The sequence below is a fragment of the Alligator mississippiensis genome, chromosome 16 (assembly GCF_030867095.1).
Source record: "Alligator mississippiensis isolate rAllMis1 chromosome 16, rAllMis1, whole genome shotgun sequence".
In the NCBI taxonomy this organism is placed as follows: domain Eukaryota; kingdom Metazoa; phylum Chordata; order Crocodylia; family Alligatoridae; genus Alligator; species Alligator mississippiensis.
Window position 1 is genome coordinate 23,999,770 of NC_081839.1, and position 15,091 is coordinate 24,014,860.

The following is a 15,091-nucleotide window of genomic DNA, read 5'->3' on the forward strand; positions in this document are numbered from 1 at the left end:
GGGACGAGACCTTCTCTGTGGATAACTCTGTAAAACAGAGTAGCTGTCCTGACTTCAGTGAAGTCAGGTGAACACACACCAGTTGACAATCTGGGTCTGCCTGTTTCAATTTAATAATATTAACCTAAAAAGGTGTTTGGCCACAGAGTCTTAAGAAATATTTAGGTGCCTAAGTCCTGATTTCAATGGGAGTTAGACACCTAAGTGCCTTTGAGGATCTGGGCCTGGGTATTTGCAGTATAGGAGCTAGAAGCTCCATACCTGGCCCTGTTGACATATTACGGTAGACTGAAGAAGATGCTGTCCCAATCAGTGCCACAGTCACCCTGCCTCTACAGTGGGGATAACCACACTCTCCACTCTCTACACTGCTCTCCAAGGTGCAGTGAGCCTTAATTCATTGGGCCAGATACTCAGTTTGTGTAAACTGCTGTTACACCAGTCAGTGGAAAAAAATGATACACAGCTGTTTAGCATCTGGGACATTATGCATAAAAGGTTTCGGACCCTTGGACGAGATGTGTTGGGTAAACTATTTGTGAGGCACAAGTGGGTTTTTTTGGCCCCAAATAGAAAGAAACCTCCAGGGTGGAAGGGGCAGTGTCACCACCCATTTGTATCTATAGGGGCGAGTGGAGAGATGCATTGAAAATCCAAGCAGAGACTCTGGAGACTCGCATCCTTACCTCGACTGGTGCGCCCCATGCACATGTTATCCGCAGTTACAACTTCCTGCTTGATCGTGAAGTAGTCTGTCTGCAGGGAATCTGTCTGGACAGGGTCACGCAGGATGACTGTTGGGTAGTCACTCTCATACTTGAGGGACAGGAGCTCCTCGGAGCTGATCGGATGGAGGGTCTGGTAGGATTCTGTGATAAAGCTGGGCTCAGAGAACTCTGATGGAGGCACACACTGAGCATGCTCAATGCCATAACCTGCCAGGGGAATGACGGGGTACGTTAACATTGGATCCCAATCATAAATAGAATAATTCAAAGCGAAGTAGAGCGTGGCTGTCTCCACCTTTTGCTTCTTGCTCTGTTCTGAGCTCTTTGGGACAAGGACTATCTTTGTTTAACTGATTATATAACTGCATGAAAGTCAAGCAGCATCCTTTCTGCTTCTGACCAGAGAGAGAATCTGGAATACAAGTTTAGCACATCAGCAGGTTCCAGAAGAAACACAACTCATGCCCTTCTATTGCAGCACGGGTGCTAAATTACTGGCTTTGGAGGCTGGACTATGTATTGATCAGGCATTCCCATGGGGTCCACGTGTACTTCAGCATCCAAGCTTCCATTAAAAAAAAAAGGGGGACACACACACATATTTAAAAATACCAACAGTATTGAAGGGCCCAGCTGGAGACATTGTGAACTTCCCAGAAAAGCTGAACACCTACAAGTCCAATCAAAATCATGGGAGATGCAACTGTTCTGAAAGTCCTAGGTCACCCAAGGAGATCTACCAGCAGCCACTTCTAGAAAGGAAGGAGTTTACAAAGAGTCTGAATCAAGAGCTTTGAGCCATGCTTCCTCATAGTTATCCAAGTGGGATGTCAACTCTAATGCCTGATAACAATGAATCAATACTAATTAGCGCATACAAGAAAAAGAGAGGCATGAGTTTACTATGGACTTTGCATACTCTTCCATGATCAGGGCAGTAATCTGCCAGTATGTTAAACAACAGGGACTCCAAAGACACACTGGGAACAGAAACAGGCCTGGAAAAAGTGCTGCTTTTCTAGTGAAAGTCAGCACTGACAATGGGCTATTGGCTGGCACCCTGCTAGTCAGATATTAGCACAGTAACACGCTGGACAATTTAGAGGAGAACAAAAGCATTGGGAAATGCAGCTCAGACTTACTAATCAAGTAGTCGGATGTATAACGGGATTCTGGGTATGCGGAGTTCACTCCATTAGCTGGATACGGCTTTGCTTCTTCTGCAAGAAGAAAGTTCATAGGATTAGCAACTTTACTGAAGCATGGAATTATACACAGAGGCCAGAATCTCCCAAAGCACTCAGCTACTATAGCTGGGATTTTCAAAGAAACCAAAGAAAGTCAAATGCAAAAGTAGTGAGTACCTGATTTCCTTGAAAAGCCAGGCCTTAGGCACCAATAATTCTCCACGTTTTCAAAAGCGCTGCATGTGAATCTTATCACAGCTGGAACTTCTAGGCGTTGTTATAATATTATTATTAAACTTTAATTGTTTCCTTTAGTTTTTGCTACTTTTCCTCCTTTTGCTGGCTGCCTATCATGATTATATGTAGAGCTCACATATATGTTTTTAATTAAGTCTTTTTAAGGAACAACAAGGAATAAATTGTACCACATTTTCCTGTGTTTGGACCAGTTCTCATTGTGTATGTTTTGAGAGTCAATAACATTTTGAAATCAGACTTTTTTAAATAAAAATTTAGGATTTTTTTTTTTCCCCTGTAAAAGTTCCCCTGTTTTGAACCAGCTCTGAGTAGATGCATGTGCGTGTATGTCACAAGCACTGTTCCTCTAAATCCAAAACCCCGGTACTGTTCCTGTCCCAGTGAGGCACAAGGTAAAGCTGAATAGTAAGATAACAGAAAATACCCTGATACTACATTTATAAGGTTGCTGCTGCACAACCACCAACTTACTTTCGCTGAACACACAATGTATAGCAGCTAGCATCATGGGGTTTCTAGCTGCTTCATCAATGATTGTTGACTGTAAAATCAACACATATATTTTGGCCCTTTCCAACTACAGTTTCTGTCCTGGCTCTTCCCCCCCCTCTTCACACCTTGCTCGTTTTCAGCATTGCTTGCACAGCATAGTGGGTGGACAGAGATACCGTCATGGGAGCTTACAAAGGGTAACAAAAATAAAAAAATCATGAATTGCTTGGACTATGTTTATTTCTGCTGAGGCTGGAGAGAAACTAACCAAAGATAATGCACGTTCACTCGATGGAGCCTAATTTTGGCCTCCCCTCCTGGGATTGCAGGGTGGAAAAAATTCTCAAACAAAGGAAGGTTTTGTGGAAAGAGAGAGACCTAATGCAGAGTGCTCTTCTCCCCTCCCCGCAGAGCCTGCCAAGGGGCAGGGTGGGTGACCACAGGGAAAGGGTGGGACTGAGTTAAAGAGGGCAATGCTCAAGTAGGTTTACAGTCAAGCAGAGGGCACTGCTGACACTGCTGGTAACCAGGAGCTATTTTAAGAAGAAATTTGGAAAAATAAGCCTGAAAGCACCCAAATACATAAAGAAAACGTTACCCGTCTGCTGCCATTTTTATACCTTTAGCAGCCTGTGGTATGTGAGTCACTTCTTCTGAAAAAGCTAACGGGGGCATGTTAATAAGAGGGACTGACAGGTTGTAGCTTGTCCCAGTGTGACCCGATGACTTAGAGTGGATTCGCAAAGGTGGTGCTAAGTGTTTTGGGATAACAAGCAAAGGCTTGGTACTGCTCCCAGCGAAAACCGTGCCAAAGTACACTGCTGAAGTGGGTAAGCCCTGCAGTGAGGTTCAAGAGAAGTGGGTTCAGCTCACAACTGTGACTCAGACTCCCTGGGCAGGTTGCTCGGTCTCTTTGTACAGCGGATCCCTGTCTGTAAAATGGGAAAAATTATTCTATCTTTGATATTAGCAGGTTAGCACCTGATAGCCACTGCGTCTTAACATGTATTTATACAGCACTAGCACATCAGCGCCCACATCTTACTTGGGATTTCTAGGTTGGGGAGTGCCTTCCTGGGGGGCTTCAGTGCTCTATTTCTGGGTCTGGCATGTGCTGCATAGGAACATGTGGATAGGAAATGCTTCTCAGGAGTATTGCAGATGCTGTACAGATATACCCTAGACCCCCACTGAGCTCACTGGGGCAGGATTCAGCCCTAAAATGCACGAAGCTGGTTATTTCTACAAAGCACTTTCTGTCTAAGGCTCCAAAGGAATCTCTACAAGGAGTCACCCATCCTGCTAGGTCTGCCTGTCTTACAGACAAAGAAAGGGAAGTTCAGAGAGCCTATGTCGTTTGCACAAGGTGAGACAGCACATCTGAAAGAGCTGAAAATGCAACTCCAACTGCTGGATTCCCCTTCCTGTGCCCTAAGTGCAAGAGGGGCAGCAATGCATCATTCTTTTCATGCCCAGTGGTTAAGTGTTGAATCCAGGACCTGGCAGGTAAAAGTTCTTGTCAGGGCATCCATCTCTCTGGGTTTTGCCCTGCACCATCATTGTATGATGTAAGTGTTGACACACATCAATAGATGCAGCTACATTGCATCCCAAGGAGGTAGGGAACAATGAAACCAACTTTATGTTAAGGAAACTGAGGCATAGACCCATTTAATTCATTTGCCCCAGAGAATCAGTGGCAGAGCTGGACATGAACCCAGTTCTCTCAAGCCCTAGTGCAGTGCCTCAACCAAAATACCACTGCTATAGCAGGCAACTTTCAAGGGCAGAAAACTTCACGTAGCAGGAAGCTGGGGTCAACTCTTCAGCTGCTTCCAGTAACTGGGGGTTGAGTTCACGGCAGGTTTTTTTTTCTAAATGTGTTTGTTGTGAATACGCAGGCTCCATAAAAACTAACGGAAAAAGAAAAGAACTGAAAAAGATTGCAGAGGCAAACAAGGAGTAGGAAAATACAGGCAGCTGCTGACCCCACGAACAGCCATGTTTACCTTCTGCAAACCACAGGTGACAGTAAAATTAGTAATCAGTAATTAACCTCCATTTGTCAATGGGTTTCTTGGAAGGCATAAAATCCTTCACCTCTCACTCCCCCCTCCCCCCCGCCTTTACTGCCACTGGAACAGCCCTGATGTCAAGGACACTCAGTCAATACGTCAATACAGAGGATACCTAGAAGCCCAGGGCAGGAAACAGCTCCGTGACTGAACTAGATTCTGCATCATAGAGAAAAGGGTGGCTTAGAAGTGTTCAGATCTGCTCAGTGTCCCCATGTGTTTTGGGCACTTCATAGTATGTGATCAGTGCCTCGGACAGTGTCAAGGCACAGAGGCTTTTGCAGGAAGGCAGTCTCAGGGTCTCCACTGATTCATGCTGGGCAGGTGTCCCTACAGTGAAGGAGAGCTCCCTAGGGTATGTGTGCATCCTGCCACCCACTCTAGTTCCTGCCTCCCCACATAGTTGGGTCCCCATTCAATAAAGGAAGTAAGCACATGCCACTTCCATTTTTAAAGAGCCAGATCCAAACTCCACTGGAATCTTTCTATTGACTTTTGTGGACTTTAAGTCCTCTTGAAGTCAAAAGGTTTTAAGTAGATACTTGAAGTTAAAACACATGCTTTGATGCTTCACAGAGCTTCTGCTTATATCTTAATTTCATAACTCAAACTCAGCAGCCCTTGAGGTAGTTTATTTACTCCAAACTATCTCATCAGAGCTTTTGCTATGCTCTCCATCCAGAGAATATTCAAGAAAATCAATGCCCATGAAAGCTGGTATGCAGGGATAAATAAAGATGCAATGTAACCTTCTTGGGCATGGAACACAGAAGCTGTACAGCCTTACCCAAAAATTACCTTTTAAGGTAAAAAGACATGCAAAAAACTAGAACTCTTGGTTCCAAAATGATACCTTTTATTAGACCAACTGGAAAATGGCAAGAAAATTGTCCTTTTCTGCAAGCTTTCGGGATCCCAAAAGCTCGCAAAAAAAAAAGACAATTTTCTTGCCATTTTCCAGTTGGTCTAATAAAAGGTATCATTTTGGAACCAAGAGTTCTAGCTTTTTGTATGGCTTTTTGTCTCAGACTAACATGGCTACCAAGTACACACCTTTTAGGGCAAGGAATCAAGAATAGTATTTTTCAGCTGCAACTGGAAATATAAACTGGGATTTTCAAAAGTACCACTCAGCATCAACTGAAGGCAATGCAAAAACTCCCAGTGGAGATAAAGTTAGGCCAATACTGAGTGATTAGGAAAATCCCCCTTTTAATTTTCAAACAGACAAAATGTCCCTGTCTGCAGTGGAAACCAGCCATATCCACTGATCTTTCACAATCAGCCTGCCCCTCTCAAGAAATGCCATGGGATCTTCATTGATCACAACTATTCAGGGCTTCCATTTTAAGTCATACCTAGAAGATATCATGTCCGGAAGCCCCAAGCCAAGAGATTGATTCAGGCAAGAATATCCCCTGCTACACTGCAGGCACCACTGCTTGCAGCACTCACCAACCTGAGTGGTCTACCATCCAAATACGACTTCATCTGCTGCAAAGTTTGGATGGCATCACTGCACAAAGTGCCAGTTACACTATTGCTCTTTATTGCATCCAGACTCCAAGCCATGCTCTTTGAGGGTCTCAAGGGCCAGTCTGCCTCCAAGCCCCTTACTGTAACCCATTTGATGATCCATTCAGTTACCTTTCTGCAGCATCTCCAGATGTTCCCAGAGAATATCTCCCACAAAGTCAGGTGCTAGCTCAATGAAGCAGTCCTTGCCTAGAGCACAGAGGGCAGCTCCATTCATGCAAAACTTCTGGAAATCCACTCCTTTCAGACTGAACTCATTCACGGCCCACATCACCCAGTCCCGCACGTGAGTCTCCGTCCATTGCTGGGGGTCTACATCAAGGGTCATCAAAGAAATCCATTAATAAGCATCCACATGTTACAAAGACACCAAACCAGTGAGAAAAAAAATCAGCAATTCCTATGCCAACAGGTACAGAGCCTGTAGAGCCACAGGGCTGAGACAGACTTCCAGGGTCATCTGGTCCCGGGTGTGGGATTCACTGTTCTGAAACCATCCAAACAGAGGCCTGTCCAACTTCATCTCAAAACCCTCCAATAATTGGTGTTACCCTCTAATTCCCAGCTGTAGCTGACATAGGTGTAATATGTAATAGTGGAGGTGGGGCACACGCACCATAAAATGATGTTCATCCTTTAGGCCTCACTGCTCTGGTGGCTTCCTGGGTGCCATTTCTGACAAAGCTTATGATGGTGTGTGCCATTAGCAAGTCCTGAACCAGTTTTTGATAATGTCTGAATCCCCACAGGATTTTCTGATCTCTTTTGCTACCCTGTTCTTGAAACTCCCCGGTCTCTTCATGAGCATCATTCTTACATGGCTAAGAGCACCTCATACCTCTCCTCATAGAAAAACCTGATAGTCTCCCAGCAGATACTGTGAAATATGGCCACATCTTTTTGGGTAGAGCATCCCTATGATGCCTTGACAAGGGGCCCAGTGGAAGGGTTAGAGCTCCCTGGGGTAATGAAAAGCAGTCATATGGCAAAGATGTCTCGACTTATAAATAGGGTGGACATCTTACAAGTCAACCTGCCAAGCAATGCTGGATACTTCCACTTGTAGTTTCCTCCAGGCAGAGATGCCAGGGATCAAGGGAGCGCTGAGACAGGGTGATGGCATGGATAATAAATGGAACAATGTTTTTGGAAAAGAGGATGTGAGAAAAAGCCTGGACTTCCTCTTTTCTGGCCCCTTTGTACAAAGGGACATAGGTGTGAGCATGTAATACCTTTGGGGATTCCCAGTCGCTGCTGCTCTTTTGCAAAGCCGCTGAAAGTGGCCTTCAGTGCCTGCGACATCATTTCTTTGCTGCTCGGGGTTAACAAAGGCACATCTGCACATTCCATATCTGAAAGAAGCAGAAGAGAAAAATAAACCATTTGCTAGATCGTGCACCCTGCTAAAGGAGAAGATGACAGTATTAGGAAATCTGGGATTACACAGCCAAAACCAAACCCAAAAAATAACTGAGTTGAACAATATGACCTGGGATCTCCCCTCACTGCTGCTCTGTAACTCTGCCCACTGAGTGTCACATGCCAATACATCACACTGATAAAGAACAGGTTAGAAGAATTGCACCACTGTCACTGGCCAGTCTTAACTTGAAGGTATGACACCTATTTCAAGCATGTTCTTGATAAAGAGATGCTGCCAAGTTAAACAAAATGGCCCAATTCTCAGTCCACTTCATCCCCGAGGAAATCAGAAGTAACTTCAAACGAGCCAGCAGAGTTATGCCAATATTAGACCACTTTAAGAAAGGGAAAAGTTAGGCTTTTAATGTCTTTTATAAAGAAAACCCCAAGCCTATTATCTAGGTTATCATTATGCTTTAAATTTATTAAATATCAACTCTGCTGCTACGACTGTAAAAATACACCTAACATCCTATTCATAGCCCAGTAAAATCAGTGCAAAGCACTCCCCTGACTTGACTTAATTCAGCTTTGGGGAATAGAGCCTGATCCTGGAAAGTGCCGAGTGCCGGTACAGCCCACTGAAGCACATAAACTGCACATTCTCAGACAAGCTTCTTTGGCTAAATCTGATATCTTTTATTAGACCAACTAAAATAGTTGGAAAAATTTGTCTTGGCAAGCTTTCAGGTACAAACACCCTTCTTCAGGCAGAGGATGCTTGCCTATGTCCTTAGACCAACGTGACTACACCTACCACTACTGCACATTCGCAGCACTTGGCAAGAACAGGACTAATTGAGACCTCAGTCCTACAAAGACTTATGCCAATGCTTATCTTTTATGCTGTGGAAGTATCAAACTGAAGTTGATGGGACTATTCAGAGCCTGTACTATTAAATTAGCTATTTAAACTTCCCAATTCGGGCTTTGCAGGAATTTCTGTGTCTTCTAGTGCCTTTGTATTCCAATATTACTAATTCAACTACATAGATCCTCAGCTGGCAGATCTCCCTCTGTCTTTGCTTGGTGTCGCATACATGGCCAGCACAGCACAAGTCTTCAGTAATAACATTTCATGCTTCTCTCTGAATGGAAAATGATTAATCTGCTTTCATTTTATTCCTGAGAAACTGTATCTAGTTTCTGAAGCAGGGAACCCTCATTGCAATGTCTGAGCAATAACATTTAGCAGTAAAAACCATTCTTTCAGAAAAAAAAATGTTCAATATGTTTCAATGGTTTTCTTAAAGATTTTTTTTTTACAATGTCTGGGCTAGAGTCAAAATATGACCTACAGCTGTTGCCCCCCAATATTAAAAAGGTCTCTCTTCACTACAGAGTGATGATGCACTTAGATCCTGGTGCTGAAGCCTATCTTTAATATCTCTTTCATTGGAAAAGGCCAATTTGTTTAAAACACGAGCAACGATGGAACAGGCTGCTGACTATACTGTGATCACGTATCCAAGCATTTTATAGACATTACACAGCTGGGCATAATAAGCCCTATCTGCATCCCAGGGGTACAACAAAGTAAGGGAAAATACAGTCGGCAGAGCACATCATACCAAAACCAGTTATGAATCCTAAAATGAGGGGAATTCTAAAGACAAGAAGGAAAGCATCATTTTTCCTGAGCGGGTTTGCCTGTTCCTAGCACTCAACGCCCTGTTCTGGCTTCCAGGGAAATGGAAAGAGTGGAAGAGGGGGAAATCTCAGGGAATCCTGGAAAAGGAGGTTCATGGTAGAACACAGCATGACGAAAGCACCGTAGAAGAAACGTTCAAGAAAGGAGTCAAACAAAGAGCTGGAAAATCCCAGATTAACACAGAGTTACATAATGCAAAATCTGTATAATGAAGCAACTACTGAATGAGTCACTGAGCCCAGCACAGCCGCCCCCACCAGAGACCAGGGATGTCAGGCCAAAAGTTTTGGAGGCTGGAATAAATGCTGGCAATGAGCAGTCATATGGCAAGAACCACTTTTTCCTTCTCCTTTCTCATTTTCTTTCTTTCTAGGATGGGGGAATGGATATATATATTTTATTTGAAAAACAACTATTCTCACAAAGAGAAAAATCTTATGCTCTATTCATCTTTAATACATTTCCCAAACTAATTTTAGTGCAAAAGAAAGTCAGCATAAAATAATCATCTCAAAGGATCTAGCTTGAAATGTAGTTAACTCTTTTGTAGGTGTCCAAGCACTTTGTGGACCAATTCAGATAGGAAACTGAGGCCAGGAGAAGTGAATGATTTGCTCATAGGCTTCAGAAAATCCAGGAACAAAACTCAGAAGAGCTCATTTATTGCTATATAAATAAGGAAAATGTTTCATTTAGACTGGGGGGGTTTCCTCCAGCAAATGCGTCTTCTCAATTTTCCCCTCAAAAAAATGTCAGAAACCAAAATGTCTTGTTTTTTTGGGTTTGTTGTTTGCAAACCAAAAAAGATTGTTGGCTTTGGAGGCCAAAAACCAAACATATTTCATTTAAGAGAAAACATATATTCTTTCTGACCAATTTTATTTCTTCCAATTTTAATGCCAGTTCAACCAAGATATGTTGAGGTCCCGTTGACTTCACTGAGAGTTAGGCATGTGCTTAAGGGCTTTGTTTGAGTGACAAAGGAACTAAGAACATGAGTAAAAGCTCCAAATGTACTGCACACAATCATCAGCTGGTAACTTCCAGTCCCAGAGTTTGTCTAGATTTCAGCTGGGGGCCCAGAGATGAAATGGGCTGAACACACCATTGGCATTCCCACTAGCTATCCATCCAGCATACGAACGTCAATACTAAGGAGAGAAGCAGACATTAAGGGGCCATCGTTCCATAAAGGACTTTCCTAAGTCGTACTCACTACATTTGCACAAAGTCCCACCTTCGCATGCACAGGTGGGCAACCTTGTGGTGCATTGCTATATGTATGCACAAACAGAAGGATCTGGGCATGGGCACGTGCACTAGTTAGAAGGACTTATACGTCAATGGGATCTTCGATTTCAGATCCCTGAACTTGTGAGAAATTCATCTTCAGCAGTCAAGATGGAGCCTCCATATCAAATTGAAACAGCCACTTATAGGGCCACATAGCATGTTACACTTAGGATGTGTTAACTGCATTTAAAACACAAGCGTGCGTGTGGTCAAGCAGTAAAACGTATGCTAAGTGTGATCGTATCATAGCAAAGTTAGGACTTTTTGCAAGAGGATTATCTCCAGATTGTATTACCCATCACATGTACAGTCATTATTTGACTGCTCCCTGGAAATAATATGAACTTCAAGACTGTAGTGAGGTGTGGGGGCTAGGACTGATGATACAGTTCCAGCCCCGGCACCACATCAGGGCCAATTCAAGATTGCCAGTAGTAGAGACCTGGCTTCTGTGCATCCACTGGCAGGAGCAGCCCATCTCCTGGGCTCGGCTTCCTGTGCCGCTTTCTGCCCGCTGTCAGCATGCCAGGGACAGGTACGCCAGGCTGGGCAGCAGTGGGGAGTGCATAGGCTCTGGGCATGAAGACTGCATATCCTCACACGTGTGTGCTGCAGTGCTCAGTGCCAGAGTCAGTATTGAGGGGAAGGGCGCAGGGGGGCACAGCCAGCTCCAACCCTGTCCAGAGCGGGCAGAGATCACAGTAAGCATCACCGCGTGACCGCTCCGAACACGGTCTACCTTTTAATACAGCACAGTAAAGCTTAAGTGTCCCTTGCAACAAGGCCTGAAGCTCCAGAGCCCAGAGTAGGGACACAAGGTCCAGACTCCTCTTTCATTCTCAGAAGCCAACTAACCCCACTTTACAGGCTCCATCCTTGCACTCTTGCCTTTTGCCCCAAAAAGTAAGACATGCAAAACTTGGCTCTTATATTTTAATTCCTATTCCTGTAACTCACCCTGATCAGTCATTATGCCACTCCTTTTATTACAAATTACAAAATTCCTTACTTAGGTATGTCAGCAGAGCGCTCCAGATCTCATCCCCCCCACCCCATCCCTCTGCCCCAGTCCACACGGGCTAGGTACAGTCATTCAAACAGCCTGAGGAGGAATTGATCTAAGTGACATGGTTTTCTGTAAGCACCATAGTTTAGATCAGTAATAACAAAACTCACATCCCCCCTTCAGTGGTGGAGGGCAAATCTTAGGCCAGGTCCTGCCATTTTTAAACCAGTCTGTATGTGCTGAGTTTCTGTTCTATTATGGGCACAGATCGACTTCCAACCACTTATGCTAGTAAAAGTGTAACGTCTTTATCTGGCCATGGAGTTCAGGGTCTGATTTACCTCTCACAGATGCCATAGTATAGATGGACCAGTGAGTAACCGTGATAGGAAAATCAAGACCTTAAAAAACGTGTTTGATAAACTGCACTTTTGTTATTAGCTGGATTTCATTAGCAAGGGTGCAAATGAACAAGCAAGCTCCTCAGATAGCTCTATTCTATGCCACCTCCTTTGAGGTAATGCTGAGAGAAAGTGGTTTGATGCCCCCATCCCTGCTTCATCACGTTATTTTTTAATGCTTTCTATGCTGTGTGGTTCCCCAGGACCACCCAGGCTTTATCCACTCCCTTGAGCAGTCTGGTTAAATGGTAGCTTATTGCTCGCTCTCTGCCTCTGGAAGCATGGTTCAGAATTATCCTAAGAAAACCTTCTAACCATGATTCACACTGAAATAACCTTGTAGGCTGTTCAGCAAAGCATCATACAAGGGAAGTTAAGTGGGGCAATTTAGACACACACAATTGTGAATGCTTTCTCCATTTCACTGCAGGGAAATGGACATCAGCAAAGAGTGTGGGCATGAACGGGGTTAACAAAACAATCACAACATTGGGATTTTGCATTAAGAACATGTTAAGAGATAAAAAGGCAGCAGCTATCAGCACGATCCCTGAGTTTGTAACAAACACAATTTTGTGTTTTGAAAATGGACTCTCAAAATAACTAAAAGCATGATTTTCAAGATTTTTCTTCAAATTATATTTCAAAACTGTTGGGAAGCTCTATTCAGAATCAAAGACTGATATCATGTCTTCAACTTTTTTTTTTCATGGGATCTGTAACTATTTATTAACATCTCTTTAGAACTACTCTCAGTAAGAAGTCAGTCCTGCCAGAGTTTCTTCAACCCTAACTTTAGCTGAGTGATTTCTCTGAGTTGAATGGGAAGGTTTCCTTGTGTAAAGTTAAATGTATCTAAGGCTTTGCACCAGACACGCAATTGTGGGATATTTTGGGGAAGAGACTGCTTTCTTTTGCCTCTTTAAATCAGTCCATCCTACAGGGAAATCAGGGTTGATTCTCCTCCCACATCTCATAATTTAACTCTGCTGAACTCAGTGGGCTTAGCCCTGACAAGCCAGTACACGTGACTGCAGGATCAAGCTCTGTCTCCCACTAATTTCAGCAGTGTCACTTTTGCTGTGGGCCAAGGCATTCAGATCAGAGACCCAGGCGTTAGAGCCACCCAGCAGCAAAACCAGACTGTGGTGAAGTCCTCTAGTTTCAAGTTTTCCTTGCCAACCAAAATGTCATTTCCAAGACTTCAGTCCAATTTGCTGTTTCACCTGTGCCTTGCTTCAAGTTTCAGGAGTATTTAGAAGTAGTGGGAAATGACAGATTGGCGGGTTGCACACTGGCCTGGGAGCCAGAAGAGCCTGAGGTCTAATCCTAGAATTGACTGGCTGTGTGGCTTTGTACCACACCGCCTTCTTTGTAGTGAGAGAGCATATTTTCTGCACCAGTGCTTCAATGCTGGGTTCCCACTCTTCCTTTAGGGCCCCTGTTCTGCAGCAATGCTTATAAAAATCCACTAATTTATGGCAGCTATAACAAGAGGCCTCTGGTCAGTTGGAATGATGTCTTCATGTGTGTTTGTACAGCACCAAGCACAATGGGGTCCCAGGCTTGTAGGCAGCCCTACTACTGCATTCAAAGCATCTAATGATGACGGCAGTGTAAGCTTTAAAACAGGCACAGCCCAGTAAGTTTAACTGTCATGTCCTAAACGCTCTCTGCTCTGAGGTTTCCAGTTTGAAACCCATGGAGAAAAGGCTCTCGCAAGAGTAGAGGGCTGGTAGTTCCTTGGACTCCACCAGGACCCTGAGCCTTCTTTTATTGGTCTTGATGACTTGTATTGAAGCAGCACATAACAGCCCCAGTGCTGGATAAGGGCCCCATGCATTAGATGTAGCACAAACAAAGAACAAAGCAAGAGCGAGAGCTTAGGACAGGCAACGGAGTCTGAAGGCATCCGAGAGAGGTGTCCAGAGTTCACCTCCCAGCCCCAGTCACATGCTGTTCTGAACAGGCCTCTCATTTAGAAACTATGTGCACACGTCCATTTTTTTTTTTAAGGCTTAACATTTACAAACTTTAGGGATTTTGACCTTAAAATGCAAGCAACGCTGCAAGATGCCAAAACACAACCATCTGGCTGCTTCAGCACAAGAAATTCCAGTTGAAAGTGCGGGGTGTGTAGGAGGGGAGGAGAATCATTTTTATCCCAAGCTTCCCCACAGAGTCAATGCCCCTTTAAAGCTCCCATTAGCTGCTCACTTTGTTTCCCATCAAAAGCCTCACTGTGTCCTTGGCCAGCCCCTGCTACTTTACACAGTAGCCTGCATGGAAATAGATGTCCAGTGGGTCAGAGTGGAGCAGGCTGACCCGGCCACCCCCGCTCCTGCCCCTCCTGTCCTTGCTCTGATGGATGAACACAGAGGTCAAGAATCCAGTGCGCTGTTGTCTCAGGTAAAAGCGAACTGTCCCTCTTCCCCCACCCTCCCACACCCCCTTCAACTCCCAGGCTAATCAAGCCAGATGCCTGGGATTCTGCTGTCTCCTTATCATGCAGAAAGCTAAGTGCTGTGAAGGGCAATGCCCTCTCTTCCACAGGCTCCCAACTCCAAACAGAAGGGTCAGCAGCAAGAAGCTCATGACACCAGGATCCCCTGCAGCAGCAGCATTTTGGCTTGACACAGCAGAGTGAAGGCACTGCTTCCCTCGCCTCTGTACACTGTGTGTACATGGTGTGCTAACAGCATGCCAGGGAGCACAAAGCACAGACCGCCCCAGCCCCAAGGAGCCCGCACAGTAAAGGAGCAACAGGAAGAAGGCAGGATGCACCAGGGAGCTGGGAGGAGGGAAACCTGGGAGGGGTTTTGCTGGTGACCTGAGTGCAGAAGGTGTGAGACTTTGGGACACAAAGGGGCAGGGGTATTAGGAGCAGACTGGGAGATGGGATTGGACAGGGGGTGTTCGTTTGGTGTTAAACCAACCCTCCACGTTTGTGCAGGAAGCACAGGATGGCCCCTTGGGGACTGTGCACCTAAAACAAGCAAGAGAAGGGCATTCATGGATCCCTACCCGCTGTGTACTTCCAAA

General features: G+C 44.7%; 1 protein-coding gene across 5 annotated transcripts in view; it reads right to left on the bottom strand.

Moving 5' to 3' along the window:
• Positions 1-15,091, bottom strand: part of ETS1 (ETS proto-oncogene 1, transcription factor) — a 115,557-nt gene that overhangs the window by 25,059 nt on the left and 75,407 nt on the right. For all 5 annotated transcript variants that reach the window (XM_014600890.3, XM_019490116.2, XM_019490114.2 and 2 more), the window contains 4 exons: positions 7,509-7,628; positions 6,388-6,588; positions 1,871-1,948; positions 687-935 (listed from right to left, as the gene is read on the bottom strand). In XM_014600890.3, coding sequence (XP_014456376.2) covers positions 687-935; positions 1,871-1,948; positions 6,388-6,588; positions 7,509-7,628 — 648 coding nt within the window. The remainder of the gene's footprint in view (positions 1-686; positions 936-1,870; positions 1,949-6,387; positions 6,589-7,508; positions 7,629-15,091) is intronic.